General features: G+C 41.5%; 1 protein-coding gene across 1 annotated transcript; it reads left to right on the top strand.

Moving 5' to 3' along the window:
* The first annotated feature begins 592 nt into the window (after nt 1-592).
* Nucleotides 593-19,779, top strand: LOC128950792 (melanopsin-like). Its single transcript, XM_054295758.1, has 9 exons — nt 593-726; nt 2,464-2,597; nt 4,067-4,270; nt 4,708-4,879; nt 6,695-6,850; nt 7,912-8,019; nt 13,494-13,668; nt 15,901-16,050; nt 19,393-19,779. The coding sequence occupies exons 1-9, from the start codon at nt 593-595 to the stop codon at nt 19,777-19,779; spliced, it is 1,620 nt and encodes a 539-aa protein (XP_054151733.1).
* The last annotated feature ends 1,043 nt before the right edge of the window (nt 19,780-20,822 follow it).

The following is a 20,822-nucleotide window of genomic DNA, read 5'->3' as shown; positions in this document are numbered from 1 at the left end:
ATACAGGGCAGTGAAAGAGATGTCAAGACTCTTTAATGTATGTTTTCTTGCACAGGCAATGCTAGTGCTGCTATTATACCTCTCATCTTCTCTCTTCTGCATGGAGAATTCCCAGGTTTTGTAGTACTCAGTTAGTGTACAGTGAACCTGGGGAGACCGGGGGATTTAATGTTTGTAAGTGTGGGATTTGTTATCATTGTTCCTGAAAAAAACAAACTGTGACAAGTTATTTCTTGCTGCCAGTCTGTGTTGTCAGCCAGCTCTGTGCCCCAGAGTGCAGCAGTTTCCCAGAACGAGTTTTATGCTCATGCTTCTTTGCCTTTTTCACATCATCATCATCACTTCCTTAGTTGTCTTTTCCAGTCTGCTTTCTTTGTTGCTCTTTTCTTAAGATAAGTGTCTACTGTCAAAATTATGAAAGTTACCTGAGGGAAATTTGATTACAAGGGATGTGAAAACAACTCAGAAGCGTGCATTTCATTTGCATGAGCTATGGAAGTGAATGCCAACAGCCTGAGCATGTGTTCCATGGACTAAGGGTCCCAAATGGGCTAATCTTTCCTTTCCTCTGTTTTCCATTCAGGGTTTGACCATGAGTACCCAGCCACACACTGTGACCAAGGCAGAGATCCCTGGCCATGTTCTTTACACCGTAGGAACGTGTGTGCTCATTATTGGCTCCATCGGCATCATTGGAAACCTCCTAGTCCTCTACGCATTTTACAGGTACAAAAATTCCTTTTGTGGTTGATCTGAGTGGTCTTGAGTTTCACCTGTGCCCATGTGCAGATTTCTGCATTGCTTTCCACTAGGGTGAAATCTAATGGCAACAAATAAGAGGGGAAAGAGAGGAGAAGGCAACCCTACACGGATGAAAACACAGCCATGTGCATCATTGACAACCTCAGTGTAAATTCCTGATGGTTTAAAGAATCAAATAAAATGAGAAAAAAATTGTTCTCTAAACAATTTCCAATTGAAAGTTTAAAGAATGGTTTAATACTTCTATTGATAGAAACGACAGTCTTGCAGCTGTAGACTTCTTCACTTACCCTGTAGCATTTGCACAAGTACTTGTCAAACAGTGACACTCTTCCCAGGAGCCCAGTGGTCCTGAAAGGACCAAGAAGGGAATCTGCTACATGAAATGAGCTCATGCCGCCAGTGTATTTCCTGCTTCAGGCAGATCATCGGATTTCTATCAGTTTGTGTGCTTTCTTGGCAGAGAAATATGCAGCCAAAGCTACTGCAGCTAGAGTATGCAAAAATCTCATGGAAAAGGGAAACATTTGCCCTCTGTCCCACAATGCGATGATGGATTTCAAAATCCTCTGCATTCACTGCTTGCTGTCATTATGCGTGGTGATGCAGCAGGGCCTTACAATGCTAGAGACACCAGTGGGGTTATGAACCAAGCATTGATTTCCTATTCTTTAATGTTTAAGACAAATACATTAGTTATTTTGAATAACCGGCTTCTAATGTGATTTAGAGAACATTAATTCCCACAACTGTAGGTACCTTCATGACTTTTTAAAATGCAGCACAAGCTCTGTATTTTTCTTGAAATGTGTGCGGTTCATCTGGTGTAATAAAAGCATTAAATTGTCAAAGTAGGAATATCTGCATGGGCAGATTAGCACCTGGGAATGTATGAACTCTGCACCCTCTCTTACCTTGTTTTTGCAGACAGTTATGAGACCCAAGAATTTAATAGAATTGCAGCAGCACTAAGATGGCTTTCTCACTTTCTTTTTCAGTATTTATCAGCACGAGGAAAGAAATTAATGGTAGCTGCAAATATCGATATTGCAAAGCACATCAGAAAGGTCTCAGTTGTTTTCCTTGGATAAGCTTTGCTTGGAGACCTCTGCTTCCACACTCCTTGCTGTGGTGTTTAATGTTGCCTGTTCATCTGCAACTGATAGGTTTCATTCTCTCTTACGAGATGTATATAAGCAAAAGCACTTTCTCCAAATCTCTGTGTGCTCTGCTTGTGCTGTAGCACTTTGCAAAAGGTCATTTAGCTAGTGGCGTGTCAACCACTTCAGGCCAACTGTGTCAACACACCACCTCAGATCAGCAGTTTTTAAAATGTCACCAGAAGCAGATCCTTTGGCTCTGTAACTTTCTTCAGATGTTCCTCATGCACAGTCCAAGGCACAATCAATATCACAGCACTCCTAGGGAACTGCTCTTCTGAACAAATCCATATTTATCAAGACAGCTGAAACTCTCCTTAGCTTGAAGAGGAAACAATCTATTTTATGGCTCCTGGTCTTTTCAATCATTTTGAAATGACTACAGCTGTAGCTGCAGTAATTGACTGATGATTAGCAATTGATTCACTGCAAGTAACCATTGATTTCAACCTGGACAGTATTTGTTTTTGCTAGTAAGCAAAGTAACTTTATAACTTTCCACTTTGTCTTTTTAAAACTATGTATTTCTCATGTTTTTAAGCAACAAGAAGCTGAGGACTCCCCAAAACTACTTTATAATGAATTTAGCTGTGAGCGACTTCCTGATGTCGGCTTCTCAGGCACCCATGTGCTTTGTCAACAGCTTGCACAGAGAATGGATACTTGGAGACATAGGTACTTTTCACCACTAATTCACACCTCACCAGCTTTGTGCTGCCTGCACCCTGTTTCAGCCACAATAGCCTTGGCTTGTGCCATGGCTGGAGCAGCACAAATCTCTTTAGTCAACCCCAAACATCGTCAGTCAGTGTGATGTCACATGTTTGGTATTACAGCTGTGATTCTTTTATCTTACATATTTTGGAAAGGAAGGAGTCAAGATTCACATGTAATCATGTCACCCTTTAGCTTGTAAGGGAGGTATTATGACTGAAAATAGGTAGAAAAGTTTTAGTAAGTTGTAAATATTTTTTTCTGATAGTTAATACATTTATTTAGAAATGTATGTTGATATATATGCTTCTAGGAATCTCATATTTAATTAAGAGATTTAAATAACAGTCCTTAATTTGAGGACTCGGCAAATTCAAGCTCCTTTTATTCTGACTGAAAGAAAGAAAAGGTGATCTGTGCTGAAATTAAGGCTGAGATGTGGGTATAGCAAGAACCTCAGAAGGCTCAATGCTGGTTGCTGCTCCTCATCATTTATGGATGAAAACTTGCACCCACTGGTGGCTGTACAGTGGTGGAGCAAGTCCAGAGACCATGTACTGTTCAGCAGCACAGAAGGGACTCTGCCTTAGTTTGAAGATATTTTTAGTCTTGCTTATCCCCTTAGATAAAATCAGTGCAAATTACTATGCTGTCACAAATGAAGCATTTGATCTGGGTTGAGTAGGATTTGATCCTTGGTTGCAAGTTACTTGTATAGACTGTAGAATTCTGCTATAAGGTTGGATCTGGTGTTTTTGCTGCCTGTCAATCCTGGTGGGGTCTTGTTTATAACCACATGGGCCAATGCAAGATTTCAAAAAATGGATGATCTTTCCACAGGTTGCTCCATTAAATTCAGTGTAACTTTTTCCATCTGGTAGTGCAGTGCCTGAATGCAGAGGGGGTTAAGAGGCCTGTTTCATGTAAAAAATGTCAGTTCTTTTAAAAAGTACTGCCATTAAATATGGGAGTTGGAACTATGTTTTACAGTTGGTCTCTCAGTCATCAAATTCAAACCATTTCTGCATTTTTATGCCACATAAACCAAAGTAATTTTTTGAACCACCCATCCATCATTAATAGACAGATGTCTGCTGCAGCATGTAAAGATCGATATATTGGGCAACAGTCCAGGAAAATATAACTTTAATTAGATTGGATTTTCTTTGAGGCAGTTTTCCATTGACAAAACATTCCCAGTTGCAGCCTGCAGTGAAGTAGGACTCGTTTAAATACATATATTTGTATTTTATGTATATTTATGCTTTTCTAATAAACACTAACTATGAAAATGTGAAGCTGAGAAAAATGCTTCTATTGAGAGAGAAGACCTGAGCAGGGAAAAAACAGGGAGATTTATTACGATGAGCTCTGAGAGAAAGCATGGCTCTTTTCAAGAAAGCCCCTGACATTGCCATTTCCTTCTCCAGGCTGTAACCTGTATGCTTTCTGTGGGGCTCTCTTTGGGATAACCTCAATGATGACTCTGCTGGCCATCTCTGTGGACCGCTACCTGGTGATCACAAAGCCCTTGCAGTCCATCCAGTGGACTTCCAAGAGACGCACCGTGCAGATCATCGCCCTGGTGTGGCTCTACTCGCTGGGATGGAGCGTGGCTCCGCTCCTCGGCTGGAGTATGTTGTCTGCTCTCTCTCTCCAGGCATTCCCTGTGTGCCCTTTTTAGTCTTGCTTGGGGTGTAAAAAAATGAGTTCTCTTATCAGTCATCATGAGGATGCCCTGCCACCATCTGATGGTTTGTTATCGAAGCACACATCTGCACCTACTGCATTGCACGAACCCTCTGCCCCCCTGCACCCAGGGTGTGTTAAAGCAGAACAACCTGCACATAGAGTATTAGGTGTGTACCTTCCTTAGAGTTCTGTAGCCAGGACCTCCTCTCTGTGTGGGCACTCACTTCTCAGACCTCATATATGATGCCTACTTTGGCTGGCACTTGAAGACCACAGATAAACCCACAGACAGGGTTTATTTCAATCACTTAGTGGCTGGATCAGCACCTGCTCTAACTTTGGGTGCGTGTGTGAATAATGTGTTCCATGTATTCCATAGGTTCCTATGTGCCTGAGGGCCTGATGATATCCTGCACATGGGACTATGTAACCTACTCCCCTGCAAACAGAAGCTACACCATGATTTTATGCTGCTGTGTGTTTTTTATCCCCCTGGTAATAATATTCCACTGCTATTTATCGATGTTCCTGGCCATAAGGCGTACTGGCAGGTAAGCAATCTAGCTGAAAGAAGTACATATCCCTTTTTGTGTAACAAGAGATTTTCTCAGTTTCTTTAGCTGCAGAAAAATCTGGATTAAAAATTAGTCTGAATTGAAATTGACAGCTGTAACAGGAGAACTATTTTTTGCCAATTTAAAACTGGAATGGATGTATGAATTTCAGAGAAAAACAAGTCTCTGGTGGTTCTAATTTTATTCCACTATAGTAATTATTAGTACGTCAGACACTTGGATTGAGTTATTTGCATTTCAGATTTGCACTACAAGAAACAATGTCCTTGTGTATTCCAGCAGTTTTCAGCCTCAAGGGATAATAAAAAACATGTTGCAATGGGAGAATCATCTGTCTTTGAGCAGCTCTGTAAACAAAACAGTCCTCATATTTTTTGACAGTTTTATTTAAGACAAGCATCCCAAAAACCATTGTGCTTCACTCAAGCATCACAACTAGATGCACAATACTTGGCTATGCTTGCTAATATATTTTTCCCAAAAAATTTTTTGCCTGTATTTGAAATGAAAAATCAGCAGGGTGTTAGATCTGTAAACTAACATCATTCTTTTGGTTATTTTTGTGCTAATGAGCACATGGCTTATCTTTGGTCCAATCCAACACTAGCTGGTGCTGTGAGTCCTTCCTGCTGCTCAACTGTGTCATCAGTTCTGATGGCTTTTCTCTGCTCCTGTGTGCAGGCACTTGCTGAAATCATTTGGCTTCATAAGCCTAAATTCCACTTTTATAAAAACATATATGCCTAAAATGAAGTTCTTTCTGACCTCTATTTTTGGCCTTGTCTTGGTTTTCATTGTGCTTTGTGTATGTATACTTGATAGCGAGCAAAGGAATGCATCCTTAAAATAATGGTGCTTTGTACACCCATGGAGCACAGTGGACATAAGGTTTGTCTATGCCTTTTGCAAGGCCAGGCTGGATGGAGCTTTGAGCACCCTGGTCTAGCTGAAGGTGCCCCTGGTCATGGCAGGCATTGGGACTAGATGATCTTTATGCTCCCTTCCAACCCAGGCCATTCTGTGTTTGTTTGATTCTGTTCTATTTTTACAGTGTGCCAGCAGGGACTTTGTTACCCTTCTGGCTGGTAATTAATGTCTTCAGCCTGAAATATATCTCCATTTAACAACACTGATATGTAAAATTTGTTATTTCTAAGCTAAAGAATATAAAATGCCTACCTATATAAAACATTTAAAATAAAATGTGGGGTGTTTGGTGTGAGAAAAGAATTTGATTTTTCATAACAAAAATATTAGGACTGCCTGTTGTACCTCCCACTGAAAATACTCTTGAATAAATAAATCCGGAGGTATGTAAAAATGTCCTTGCAAGTGTTTGGGACAGATTTCTCAAAGCTGTCAGGGTATTCCAGTATGTGTTACCTCATGAATTGGAATTTCTGCAAGCTGTTCCTACCTTGAAAAGGAAAAGACATAAGAGTTGATTTTGCCATCCAGCTGTGCCTTTTCTTGCTGCACCTCTAAAAGCAGCACAGGGCAAGAGATATCAATTTCTGTATCTTTGCAACCTGAAACCCTCCTTGTGTTAGGGAGAAAGACACAGCAGTCCTGTCCTATTGTCCCAGGGATTCTGGCTCAGTCTCACAGGCAAACATAACACTTGCAACTACATTAATTACTTTCTAGGGTTTTCAGATATCAGAGGAGAAAAAAACAGTTAGAGAGGTGAAATAAGAAATTTTCTTCCTTTTGCATGTTGCTGAGAACATATTAGAGATATTGCTTTTTTCATTGTCCTGCTGAAATATCTTTATTTTTCCCCCCTTACAGAGATGTTGAAAAGCTGGGGTCCTGCAGCCGGAAATCCTACCTCTCTCAGTCCATGAAGAATGAGTGGAAGCTGGCAAAAATTGCTTTTGTAGTCATCATTGTGTTTGTCTTGTCCTGGTCTCCATATGCTTGTGTCACCTTAATTGCCTGGGCAGGGTAAGTGGAAGAACAATCCAAGCAGCAGGGGTTAAGCAAATAAGATTACTACTATCATCCACATGAGGCAAATCTTCTTTTTAAATGGGTCTTAAATAATTACTGCATTAGAGGTGATATTTATTAGTCATATATCCTTGTGAATAAAGCAGAAAAGGGATTATTTGTCTATGCATTTTGCAACTATTATGACTTTTTAGTCTTAATATTTGGTACACAATGTTTTCTCTCCCACATGATACTTTCTTTGCATAAAATGGAGGAGTTACCTCCTTTATCTCCTAGTACCCTCCTTCCTTCCATACGCTGTTGTCTCCTCCACCCATTTTCTGCTCCAAAGGGACCTGGTGTTTTGTCAATGCATGTTCTACTCTTCAAGGCCAGTTTGGATGGGGCCTTGAGCAAGCTCATCTAGTGAAAGATGTCCTTGCCCATGGCAGAGAGGTTGGGCTGGATGATCTTTAAGGTGTCTTCCAACCCAAACCGTTCTGTGATACCATGATATTGACTGTGCTTATGCTGCACTGACATTGGTCACACCTGACTGACTGTGGGAGCTTAAAGTCTGAAGGGGAATATTGGTTTCAAACCACTTCCAGTCCTCTCTTGCTTCTGCAGTGTTCAGAACTGAGTCACTGACACACATTATTGTGCAGCACACATGCTGCTGCTGCAAGATTTTTTAGGTTTGATTCTGTTTTCTTTTCTATCACCATTCACTTTTCCCAGATAGCCACACTGGGAGTTCTTTTGTTGGGGTTTTGGGTTTCTTCATTTTTGTCTACTGCAGAAACAGGGAAGGTGATTATTTTGTTCCTAGTAATCCCAAAATTACTTGCTGCGTGTCTTTGGTCTTCTTTAAAAGAATGAAACCAAGTACGTGCTGTCAAATTCAAACCTTTCCTCTGAGCAAAGAAATCACTGGAATGAGTCAACTTTACAGGTGTATTTCCTACAAAAAGATAATAGTACAAAACCAATTTTAAAGAGTAATGTTTTAGTAATGTAGTATCTATGTAATCCATGGCATAGCTGTGTGTAATGTTTTTGCTTTGTTTTAGTCGAGGCAACAGCCTAACACCATATTCCAAATCTGTGCCAGCAGTTATTGCCAAAGCTTCTGCAATCTACAACCCCATCATTTATGCAATAATTCACCCAAGATACAGGTACAGTAAATATATAGGTATGTGTATAACTGTACATGCAAATGTGGATCTTTTACACATAACAAACTACCCTCGTTCCTTCAGCCTCACCTGTGCACTGCATGTTCTATGTTCCTGTGCTGACCAGGCTATGATGGGCTCCCAGTGGTCAGACCCAGCTGGTACATGGCAGCTCCAGATATGGCCTGGAGAGTGGCCAAAAGAGAGCAGTCCCTCCCTTCACCTTTCCTCTCCCTCAAGAGTCCTGCTCTGCCCTGTGGGGCTGCACAACACCATGACTGACAGGAGGAGATGATGATGCTCAGGTCATCTTTCATCATACAAGAGACAGCCAATACAGAGAACTGTCTAGAGAAAAAATTCCAACCAGCGAGGCTCCAAAATTCACATCCTTACCAATTTAAGCAGCTATATATGCATATGTGCAAGGTTTGTTTTTCTGAAGCATTTTTTCACAAAAAATTTTGGGACACTGGCAGCAAAAAATACTTTATTATACCAAGGGGATATACTTGTTACAGAACTGCTATCCTACATACCTGTAGAATTTTTTGCAAGTCTTTCAAAGTGTAGCTACCACAAAGTGATGCTGTGTCGTAAGTTCTGAGAAAACACAGGGATGCCATGGTAGGAAATGTGATAAATGTATAAATACCACTAGATGGCAGGGTTAGTCATTGGTATGAGGCGTGTTTCACCCAAGAAGTGGAAAAGCTGGTGAATTCCATTGCCTGACAACTCAGCACTTGGGATCTGGAAATTGAGTTCATTGCTTAGGATGTCTGATGCATGACAGTGTGGTTGTAAGAAAAGTGAAGGTTTCTCAGAAGGCTGGTCGAAACGCACTGAAAAAGGGTGAAAACCTTTCACCCTATGACTCTATAGAATCATAGAATGGTTTGGGTTGGAAGGCACCTTAAGTATCATCACGTTCTCACCACCTGCCACAGGGAGGAACACCTTCCAGAAGACCAGGTTGTGCAAAACCCCATCCAACCTGGCCTTGAACATTTCCAGGGATGGGATATCCACAGCTTCTTTAGGCAGCCTGTTCCTGATCCTCACCAGCATCACAGTAACTTTCTTCCTAATATCCAATCTAAACCTTCCCTCTTTCAGTTTAAAGCCATTCTCCCCTGTCCTATCCCTACATGCCCTTGTGAGAAATACTTCTTCAGCTTTCCTGTAGCCCTCATTCAGGTACTGGAAAGTGCTGTAAGGTGTATCCAGAGCCTTCTCTTCTCTTCTCCTGGCTGATCAGCCCAACTCCCTCAGCCTATCTGCAGAGGAGAGGTGCTCCAGCATTTGGTTATCTTCACAGCCTCCACTGGACTTGCTGCTACAGGTCCATGTCCTACCTGTGCTGGGACCCGAGAGCTGGTGCAGCCCTGCAGGTGGGGTCTCAGCAGAGCAGAGGGGCAGAATCCCCTCCCTGCCCTGCTGCCCACGCTGCTTTGGATGAGGACATGATCCAGGACACGTTTGGCTCTCTGGGCTGTGAGTTCCCCTGGCTGGGTCATGCCCAGCCTCTCACCCACCAGCACCCCCAAGTCCTTCTGGGCAGGGCTGCTCCCAGTCCATGCTCTGCCCAGCCTGTGTTTGTGCTTGGGATTGCCCTGACCCACACAGAGCACTTGCACTTGGCCTTGTTGAACTTCCTGAGGTTCCTGTGGGCTCCCCTCTCCAGCCTGTCCAGGTCCCTCTTGATGCCATCCCTCCCTTCAGGGTGGCAGCCACACCCCACAGCTTGGTGTCATCACCAAACCTGCTGAGGGTGCTCCCAATCCCACTGTCCCTGTCACCGACAGCGATGTTAAACAGGGCTGGCCCCAACACCCACCCCTGAGGTCACCACTCTCACTGAGCTCCACCTTTGGGCCACTGAGCCACTGACCACAACTCTTTGGGCAGGACCACCCAGACAGCTCCTCATCCACCAAGTGGTTCATCTTTCAAATCCCTATTTCTCCATTTTGGAGACATATTTTGTTTGAAAATGTCTGCTATTATAACTAACGCCTTTTTGCATCCTCCAAAAACCATCTGAGTTTTTTGAAGTCTGCAGAGCATTTTAGTTTAGAGTTGGAGAATGCTCAGTTTGGTTGCAAAAGTTCAATGAGAAGTTTTGATGGCTGTCTGCTGTGTTTAGGACCCATTATTTGTTTCTGAACAATATTTTGTTCAGAAACAAAAAGTTACTGTGTTCAGATTATTATTTTTGAAAGTAACAGGTTGCCCAGAGAAGCTGTGGATGGTTCCCTGGAAGTATTCAAGGTCAGGTTGGATAGTGCTTTGAGCAATCTGGTCTAGTGGAAGGTGTCCCTCCCCATGGCATCAGCTTGGAACTGGATGGTCTTTGAGGTTCCTTCAAGATCCCTTCCATCCCACACCCTTCCATCCCATGGCTCTGTGGCAGTGAACTGCTTCAGTCAGACTTTTTCCTATCAGCAGTGGCTTCTTAAGACTGTTAAGGAAAAGACTGGAGTCCACAACAAGCTTTCAGACATTTTCTTTATAAGTATCTTGTTTTTATCTTGTTATATTTTTTCCCTGCTTTCTAATCTGTATTTCCAGACACATCAACAAGAGAAATTTTTATGGATTTGTGAAGACATTTCATGCATTTGGGAGCGATCCAGTCAGGAAAAGAAGTAACGTTGGGCCCCTTGTGGTGAATCAAGTATGCAGTTTCAAAACTGAAAAAACCTTACAGTACACTAATAAGTCAGTTGGTAAAAATATGTTGGCAGGACCAATTTTGCTTCAACAGTGAATAATGAATAGATATATGTTAAGGTTATTGTTTCTGGATAATTTCCAAATCTTCTAATTATTCACGTTATGCCTTGAAAGTAATTTATTCAAGCACAGAAAAATAGGCCAGTCTGTTCAGGCCAAAGGGTTAAGGGTTTGAGCAGGGAATCATTTGTCATTTTATATTGGAACTACTGAACCAAATTACATCTAAGTTATTTTCCAAATCTTTCTAGAAAGAGGCATCCAGAAATCAGGATCAAGAGTGTTCAGATCCAGCTCAATCCCTGAGCAAAACAAGATGCTTTTTTGCACAGAGAATTCTTAACACTGCACATCTTAAAATCCCAACAAAACCAAGCCTTTTTGTGGGGTTTCCTTACCTTAAACAATGGAGGAAAAAAAAAGTACATTATAGTGAATGTAACTCAAAATGTTACAGTGACCTTTGTGCTAGCACTTGGCTTCTAAAAACTGGTTTGAGAGTTTGTTATATTCCTCCTCACCTACCCACCCCCCTGCCCACTCATTCCCTACTCACAGAAAGGAGAATAACACCTCTCCTTAACAGGACTCACAGGAGCAAATAAATGTAAGTGAGGAATGTACTCAAAGTTTTAATTTGTGAAATGCTCTTTGTGGGGAAGAAAGCTGTCACATCTTTAACAACTTGTGTGTTGTCTCTGTGTTCCACAAGAACTCTAACACATTGCTGTGTTGGAGTTATTGCAGAAACTCCCTTACATTTTGGAAGTTTTAGGTTTTGGAGTCATTCTTTCATAGCAAACAGGAAATTCTGCAGCTCCTTGTTTCCAGCTGGCTCCCAGGCAAAGCAGAATTGCACAAAAAATATTGGTTCAAAACTCCTACATCATAAATAATGAGTAATCACAAATAACTTTGAGTTGCAGTATTTTTTTTAAAGTTGCTTGCAATTACTATATTACTCTTACTATTTAAGAGTCACTTTAGGTGACTCTTTTATTTCAGATTATAGGAATATCATTAAATAAGTACCTCAGTTTATGCTTTTTTTTCACACTTACAATATTAAAACTCCCTTCAAAATCTGTACTTTCATCCCAACCAGAAAAATGTCCCTCAATACTCCTCCCAAATATTAGTGAAATAGAAATTCTGGTCCCTCAAGACCCTCAGAAATGTTCATATGTTTTCCTTGAAAATTCACCATCAGACATGTATTTCCTGCATCTCCATCATTAGGAGACCTCTGTGCCGAACCCCATTTAATAAATGGGATGGTGTGTTTTACATACCATGAATTTGAACTTGTCAGAGGAAAGTAGTTCAGCTTAGTTGGGGATAAAAGCTGGCAGCTGCTTTTCAGCACCAGACTGACATCTTCAGCCTGAAAGGAAATTCATGGGGGCTTGACATTTTCTCATGTCCTGTAAACCATTTCTCAGGGCCCTTTATTTTGTGCACAGTATTAACCATCTTTTTTTACCCAGCACCATGTGAGCAGCTTTCTGCCCCAAGCTGTTCAGTGAGCCCTGCCTGGTCACCGACAGGCATCTGGGCAGGATCAGGAATGATGGTGCAGGCAGCTTTTTCCAGTCCTCATCTCCAGAGCAAACACAGAGCTGCTGTTCACTTGCCTTTGAAACTACAGAGGAAAGAGAGGCAGAACTATTCAGAGCATGGTGATGATGCCAAATATTGAGGTTTGGTGGTGGTTGGTTTCTTTTTTGGATCACAAGCAAGTGACCTCATTTTATGATGCCAGAATCATGTCTCCTAAATTTTAACATGAGTGATCTTTTGTGAGAATAGAAATGATGATTTTAAATGTCCTGATTATTCAACAGCCTTGGTAACTATAGAAGCAAAAGACTTTGCAACATACATCTGCTTGACCTGCATCTCAGTGTAAAGTCAATGTACTGACATCCCCCAGTGATCCCCTGCATCAGTTCCTTGCCATATGCCTTGTTGCTACCTCACTTTTTGACCTGTTCATTTATTTTTTTTGTCCCCATTAGCTTCATCTGTTTGGCTTAAATAATGGATTGGGAAGTGCTGAGGAGGTGTTACAGCAAATGAAGCATTCTGACTAGCATTGCCCTGTGAAGAGAAAGGCCAGCTGGCATTGCCTTGGGGAGGCTCTTGGACACTTCTGCTCCATGTAGGGGCACAGTTGGGGTCAAGAGAAATAGACTCACACAATCATGACTGAGATTATTATTTAATGAATAAGGCAGATTTGGGCTCTAGACCATCCTTCTCCTCAATGCTTGTACAGTGTTAATTTTCAATAGGAGTTTACGTTAGCTGTCGTGATACAAATAATTAACAACATCTGATTCTTCTGGCCCGCTTCCTCTTCCCTTGTTTCCACTCATTCTGTGCCTTGCACAGTGAAGACCTTTGTACCAACTAGCCTGAAATTTTCTGGGTTAGCATTTTAAATAAACCATATGCAATCATGCTCTTCAAGATATTTTAAATTCTTATCACTTACCTCTGCAGCTCCTCTGTGTGTGTTTTGTTTTGTAGGACCTGTTATTTTCTTTACTGCATGTTGAGTTGTTTGCACCAGCTACTGTGCTGTTTGCATGTAATCTTTAAGACCCCCTTAATCAAAACAGAAGCTATGTTGATGTGATGGAAAGAGACAGCATTTGCGCCGAATGAATTTCAAAGACGTGTCTTCAGTGTGACAGGTTTGGCTTTTTTTTTCTTCTCACATTTTCCCTCAGGAAAACCATCCACAAAGCTGTTCCCTGCTTGAGGTTCCTGATACGAATATCAAAGAATGACCTCCTGAGGGGATCCATAAATGAGTCATCCTTCAGGACCTCTCTCTGCAGCCACCACTCTCTTGCTGGCAGGACCAAGAGCACTTGTGTTTCCTCTGTTTCTACTGGAGAAGCTGTAAGTCTTTTCTTGTTTCCATGAAAGAAAAAGAGTATAACATTTCTCAGACTCTAAATAAGCAACAGTATAAATACATATTCAAAATTAGAGAACAGAAACAGGGAAGGGGGAGAGTGTAGCTAAATTTTTTGGTCATGTAAGGTCATTTCTGCAAAGCTGGAAGTTCATGGATGATGATTTACAATCATAAAAAGCATTCAGGCCAGCATATCTGTGTGGTTCTGATGCCTGATGGGACCAAGGATGTTCAGATTAAGTCTTTAATGTGAACTAAAAAGAGCCATTGTCAGGCACTGCCTGTCACCAACCACTGGCTATGTTAGGCATCTCGATGGCCTGGAGGACAAGAAAGAAATCTTCCATCCAAAGTTTTATAACTTATCCAAAAGCTCTCTTATTATTTTAGAATAAGTCCATTTTCTGTAGGATGGGAAATTTTTGACTTCTTTACCTGGATTTTAACCATGAGGAGTGAAAGGCTCCTGCCCCTAGAGCATGGTGGGGTGCTATGTAGGAACATACCCCGGGCATCAGTAAGGATGGTGACCAAGTGAGATAGAAACCAAAGAATCCCTTGACACTCTTCACAGCCTCTCAGTCACAAGAAGCTGGCCTTGCTTGCAGAGGTGCTGGGAAAGTGGCTCCTCAGGGGGATGGCAGATAGCAAAGTCTGGGCTGGGGCTGGCCCTCCTGGGGACCTGCGCTGCTCCCCCTCAGTTTGGGTATCAGAAACCTCTCAGAACTGCCACCAATAACGTCTCACAAAATTAGAAATTCTAGGTATAGCTTTTATACCTTTATAAATACCTTTATATATAAAAACCTAATTTTTCTCCCATTGCTCCTTTGTTTGATGCCAAATTAAGTAATTTCAGCTGCATCGTCCTGATCCAAGAAGCTTTCTGTTCCTCACTATTAGTCACTACTCGGCTTTGGTTTGTTCATGTTAGCAGGTCATTGCATGTATTTTGATGTGGGAGCTGCTTAAATAGACAGGACAATGAGGGTAAGAGGCTTCAGCTTTTGGTACAGCTTTGGCTTAGGAGTCTCTTTTAAAACCCCTGCTGTTAGCAGTGCACAGCACTGTGCTGTGCTGAGTTGATGCAGCCAAAGGCAATTGTCCTTTGAGGCAACTGACAGCTCAGTTCAGCAGCTGTAGAGGTTTTAGCTGAAACAGCAGCTGCTGAAATAAAAGCTAAGCTTGATGACTTTGGCATGACAGCAGGACTGACTGAAATTTTGGAATGCTTCTATAAAACATTGATGGTCAAGAAACGACACCAGGAACACTGTAAAAGATGCAGCTGTTGCCACCAACATTTTCTTCTGTGTGTTGTGTACATGTTAGTGAAGGGAACGAACATATTTGTGATTCATGTCTAGGAATGTTTCATCCAAGGAGTTTTATTCAACAGGTAAGGGGAAATAAACAGGTGACCACACACAGATGTATGAGCAAGGTGATGCAGAGGAATTATGCACTATCTTCCCATTTATGTGGAACCCTGTCTGTCTGAATGTCTGGCCTCTGTCTGTATCTAAAAGCTGGTGTTGGAGTGGAATGATCTCATCATTGATAATCAAAAAGTCACCACAAAGTAAGAGATAACAGACAGGCTCACCCCAAGCCTGTAAAGGGAACAGCACTTTTGCAATGTCCCATTTGTGCTTCATTACTGACATACTCTTAGAAAACTAGAGCAAAGCCCACCCACAGTCTCCCATGTACTAATGAGGGTTTGTAGAATCAGCAAGCTCATGCAGATTGAGGAGCCCTTGGTATTCTGGATATTCTGCTGGGATGTATGCAGACATGGTTTTGGATCTGTCCGTGTCCAGGGTTTTGTATCAGCTAGTGGTCACACAGAATGCCACAAGACATATTAAACAGATTGATTGTATTGGCTCCCATCTTTAGAATTCACATGCTCTGCAGGTATAAGTGTAGCATAGGCAATGAGATAAAAAAGGGTGGAAAACATTCTGGTGTTTAAATAAACTTCCATTATTTCCAAGTTAGTTTTATTTTTGGTCAGCAAGCAAAATAGTCCAGGGTAAGTGACAAGACTGAAAATAAAGCCCCTCCCCACGGGAGTTGTGAGTGTGAGACCTATGTTAGAATGGCTTTACTTTTCTGTCAATGTGCATGGGTTTTGCTAGAGTTTGAGAACTTACAAGAATTTCAGAAAGGATGCAACTGTCTGAAATCCTTTATCAATTTGTGATTAGACCTGGAGCAATGTAGAGCTCGACCCTGTGGAGCCAGCTCAAGAGAAACTGAAGCCTCGCCGAAGTCATTCTTTCTCCACAGGTGTGAGACAAGAGAAAAGAGACCTGCTCCCAAAGACCTGCAGCTGTGATGCAGCCACTGCCCCAAAGGTATGGAAAAAAGTCTCAGCTGAGGACTCTCCATTATAGTGCTAGTCTTGCTGCAGGACATCATCTCTGGAATGCTAATTCAGCCTTTGCCCATCTATTTCATCTATTTATTTATTATTTATAAATAGATGAAATAAGGGGCTTATTTATAGTGATTCCAACATCATCCTTCTACTTGCTGGGGTTTTTTTGTGTTGTTTTTTTTTTTTTTTCATGTCTCAGCGTGACAAGTGAGAGTGCCAGTAATGCCTAATTAACTTTTTTCACTGATATTTGCCTGTTTTTGGAAAGCCAGCTGTGCTTATAGCTCTGAATCTGCATTAAGGCATAGTCAATAGCATCAGATGGAAGAAGATTCGTTCTTTGCCTGTTTATCTACCCCAGCTTTGGTTCCTTCCATCATGGTCCTTGTGTCCATACTGTGGCAGTCTCCTTTTAGAGTAAAGACAAGTCTGCAAAACAGATTTTGACATGATAGAAGCCATCCTTTTCCTTCTTTTCAGTATACATTAAAATGCTTTATTTTTGTTGAGGGGGAAGATGAGAAAGAAATCCCATTTCTCCCTAAGAGTGGGAGAGTCTGGCAGCTGCCACCCTTCCCTCACTGAAAGAGCAGATGGTGAGTACTCAGTGCATCCTCTGTGGATGCATCACCCTCCTTGGCCAAACCACTGAGGTTTGGTGCCCTGTTATTGAGGAGCACCCTATTCCCTGATGGAGCAGTAGGTCACCCATGAGTCAGCTTCTGCCAGATTGTAACACCAGTTTCCAAATGAGTTTTTGTATGGATGTCACAATGTCAGGCATACACCAGTGCTGTCTTCTCAGGGAAAGACTGATGTGGCTTACAATCCCCTGTATGTGCCTGGATTGAGTAGCACCCCGATTTTTGTGGGGCTCCCTTTCATGGGGTTATTTACTCTAGTGCATGTAGACAAACACCCACACCTTGGGCAGCTACAGCATCTGCTTCTGTCCCCTGTGCTCCCTTGCAGATCTGATGGTAATTGTCTAGAGGCAGCATAGTTTAAAGCAGGAACTGCTCTGAAAATTTCCAGCCATCCCATCACCCAATTCCCGCATGCCTCTGTCCTCTTTCATGTATGTCATTAAGATCAAGTCCTGAGAAACCTTGTTCTTTTCCTGTAACTATTGTGAACAGTATTGGAGGAAAAGACAGCAGCTTCAAATGTAGTGTCAGATAACATGGGCTCAAATGTCTTACTTAGTTTTGGTGCCTTCTGTCAGCAGCCAAATGTGTCCAAGGTTGTAGGCAGGTGGCAAAGGATATTGTCTCCAGGTTCTGGAGAATCACTGGCTTTCTGTCTCGCAAGGAAGGAGAAGGGAAGTAAATCTCAGGTGGTCTGCATGAACAGTTCAGCAATAAAAGAAATAAATCTGTATCTGGAGTTTAGCAATTGTATAGCCTACAAGAAGGCTCATATGCTATACTTTGCCTTTGAAAGACATTTCTTGAATTACTTTGATAAATAACCCTTTACACTTTCAGTGGCATTCACTGAGCTAGGAGTTTATTTACACTGAATGTTTGCATTGAATGTTCAAAGCCTCATTTGCTTCTCTTACTGTTTTCAGCAGAGACTCCTGTGTGTTATATAGATCCTTTGTGTGCTCATTGTAGCTCAATGCAATGCATCGCTATTCATGCTATCAGAGTAAATATTTATTTGTCAAGCTCAGTTACAGTGTTTCACAATAAGACCACTCATTTATCCTTAAAAAAAAAACTCCAACAAACACTAAAGAAGCACCAATGCATTTTAAAAATATTTATTTTAAGGTTTTAATAGCATCACTGGATTGTCTTTGACTGAATTCCAATTAGAGTACTTCCAAAAACACTCAGTTGTGGACAAGCCAGTCAGGGTCCCAGGTTTGGTGCATTCCAAAGCATAAAAATGCATGTGACTGTTTTCTGTGCTGCCACAAAGATATGATCCAGCCCCATGACTGACTTCAGTTATGATACTAACAAACTTGATGAAGGCTAACACCTGGAAATTTAACATGGCAGTGAAGAGGCTTTTCTGGAAGTATTAAAATGGGAGTTTGGATACTTGATTTCAAAGAAGATGGATCAAATGTCTCCTCTGCAATCAGGTTTTGTTTCAAGGGGATTACCCCATGTGAAAGCTATTAAAAAATCTTGTAAGTGGGTGTTGTGCCTACCCAAGCCACATCCAAAAGAAATCTGTCCTTCTGTTGCAGTGTAAACAGCACTTGAAACAGGAAGGAGCAGTTTTGGAGTTTGGATTTTTTTCATTCTATTATTATCATTCATATGGAAGAATGGACTTTTCTTCTCTGCCACACTGATTTAAACTACTTTTTTTAAGCCCAGTGTGCTTCCCTCCACTTGGTAGATACAGCAGCTGGAGAAATCATTATCAATGGGGATTTATGAATGATTCCTGCTTGTGGAGTAGAATGACACAGAACTATGGGAATTCACATGGAGATGAAGTAAAACCTGCACTTTACTTTAAATATTGGTTTTCCGTAGAAAGTAGGGACTTCCAGTTTATCTCTCCATCTGACACAGTGGTTTTATCACCTTGATTGTAATTTTTTTTAAAGAAGCCCAAATTAATTACTTATGCCTTCCCTTGCCTGTGTATTTGAATATTAACTGACACTTTCAAAGCTTACTTAATTGATTCTGAATTGCAGACTGTGCACAAGACTCATGGAAAGAACACAGAGCCCTTGCCATCAGAGCCAAGTTAGAAATCGGAATTCTCTCAAAATAGATAAGAAATTGTTTGCAAAGAAAGTCTTTATTGCTTATTTCTTGGAGGAAGCACTTTCCAATGTGTGAATGCAAGGCCACCAACTTCCCTTAGGTAGTATCATGAGCCTTGGGGAGAGACAGAGATTGTCACAAGGTTGACAAAACTTTAGGAGAATAAAGAATGAAGTGTACTTGAGTCTTATCTGAGATCTCTTCCATGAGAAGAGAGAGAAGAGAGAGAGAAGTGCAATAATCTAGTACCCTGATACCGTAAGATCTGTTAAAAATGAAGTAATACCATTTCATTAATGATTAAATAAGTCAGATACAACCATGAGTTTTTGTTTTCTTCTTTTTTCTTCTTTTCAGCCTCTGCTGATATTTGAGTGCATCTTATTTTGTTCTGTTTAATGTTCTGCTTTCCAAGCAGTATGTGTTAGCACATCATGATTTTCCTTCAAGTTAATGATTCAAGTATTTAGAAAATTTGGCTTGTGGCTCAAAATTTGACTAGAGGCAGTGAATATTCCAAACACTCTTTTCCACAGCCCCATGGTGTCTGACAATGCTAAATCTTATGTCTACTCCAGGTTTCACTCTCCTCCAGTTCTTTGGAGAAGGTGCTTGGGCAGCCTGCCCTACCCAGTCCTTCTGGAGCACTCATGACCAGCTCCCTGAGAGCAACTTCTCTGCCTGTCAGATTGAATAGCAGCAGTGTCACCAGTGGAGACTCAAGTACTTCCCATATGGCAGCTCAAGGAAGTCAAGTGAATGGAATTGTGGATTCTCTGACTAGCAATGCAGTCCCTCGCATCATCATCATTCCTACCTCAGAGACCAATCTGTTTCAGGAAGAACTGGAAGAGGAAGAGACTGAATTATTCCACTTTCATGACAAAAAGAGCAATCTGCTGGACTTGGAAGGGCTTAGCTCATCCATGGAGTTCCTTGAAGCTGTTGAGAAATTTCTATCCTAAGTTTGTCAAAAGAAAACTTTCCGGTAATTATTTTCTTGGCATCTTCTCCACTTAATTATACCAAATAACTGAAGCCTTGTAGGTTAGATCATCAGATTTTTTTTTTTTTTTGTATTTTTATATAGTAGTCACTAGGCAGCCTTCAGATTTATCTTTGTCCAAACCCGCTCAGGCATGGAAACAGGCTTTCTTTCAGATTGTGCTGCAAGAAATAAGCAGTGGAAGATCTGGCAGCAGGACTGAGTGGCATTGGTCAAGGAGGCCACCTGATCTGGTGCCACTGATGGTGACATGGTGGAGGTGCCACTGATGGGGGTGCCAGCAGAAGGGAAAATGACTGACTGAGAGCAGGGTCAGCTGCTGAATGCTTCTGCTATCTGCACATGGAACAGCATTCCTGTTTTGGCAGATCTGCTCTGGACAGCGATGGGAAGCACTGAGAGACTGCAGCGTCTACCAGCCCCAGCAGTAAGGCAGATGGCTACATGACCTCAGCTACAGTTTAATCAAATAATTCTCAGCATTGTTTTTGCTGTGTTTTTTTTTTAAATAGGCAGCATGCTAAACATAAGGAAAGAAACTGGTGGTTTTTCACTGGGAAGTGACTGATTCCCAGTTTCCAATCCTCTGAAGTTTAGTGGTAGAAATCTGGATTTTACCTCAGCATTAGCATGGTCACCTAAATGTCAAAATACAAGGTGCTATATGCTAAAACATACAGTACTGTAGGAGCATTGAGTACCTTCAGTTACAGTCCTGATTAAATATGTATGTATCCTAATGAGTCTGTGATTGAAAGGGTGAATGCTCACAGCTGGCTTGACAAGTCATTGACAAAAATAAAGCCTTGGCTGCTGTATATCACTTGTCTGTTCAGGGGAGGTTATCTCCTCTAAAACAAACCAGCAGATGTCTTTTACAGGTCACTTACCAGAGGCCTTCAAAGTGGGTAAAACATCATCTTGGGGAGAGAACCACACAGTACTGTGGTGTTTGCTACAGGATCTGCACTTAGATCATTGTCTGTGGTTACTCATTGTGCT

Source organism: Melozone crissalis, unplaced genomic scaffold (assembly GCF_028551555.1).
Source record: "Melozone crissalis strain CALT ecotype California unplaced genomic scaffold, PUWL_Pcris_2 ptg000006l_1, whole genome shotgun sequence".
Lineage (NCBI taxonomy): Eukaryota > Metazoa > Chordata > Aves > Passeriformes > Passerellidae > Melozone > Melozone crissalis.
Note: the sequence above shows the minus strand (reverse complement) of the source record. Positions and strands in the feature narration are given on the sequence as shown.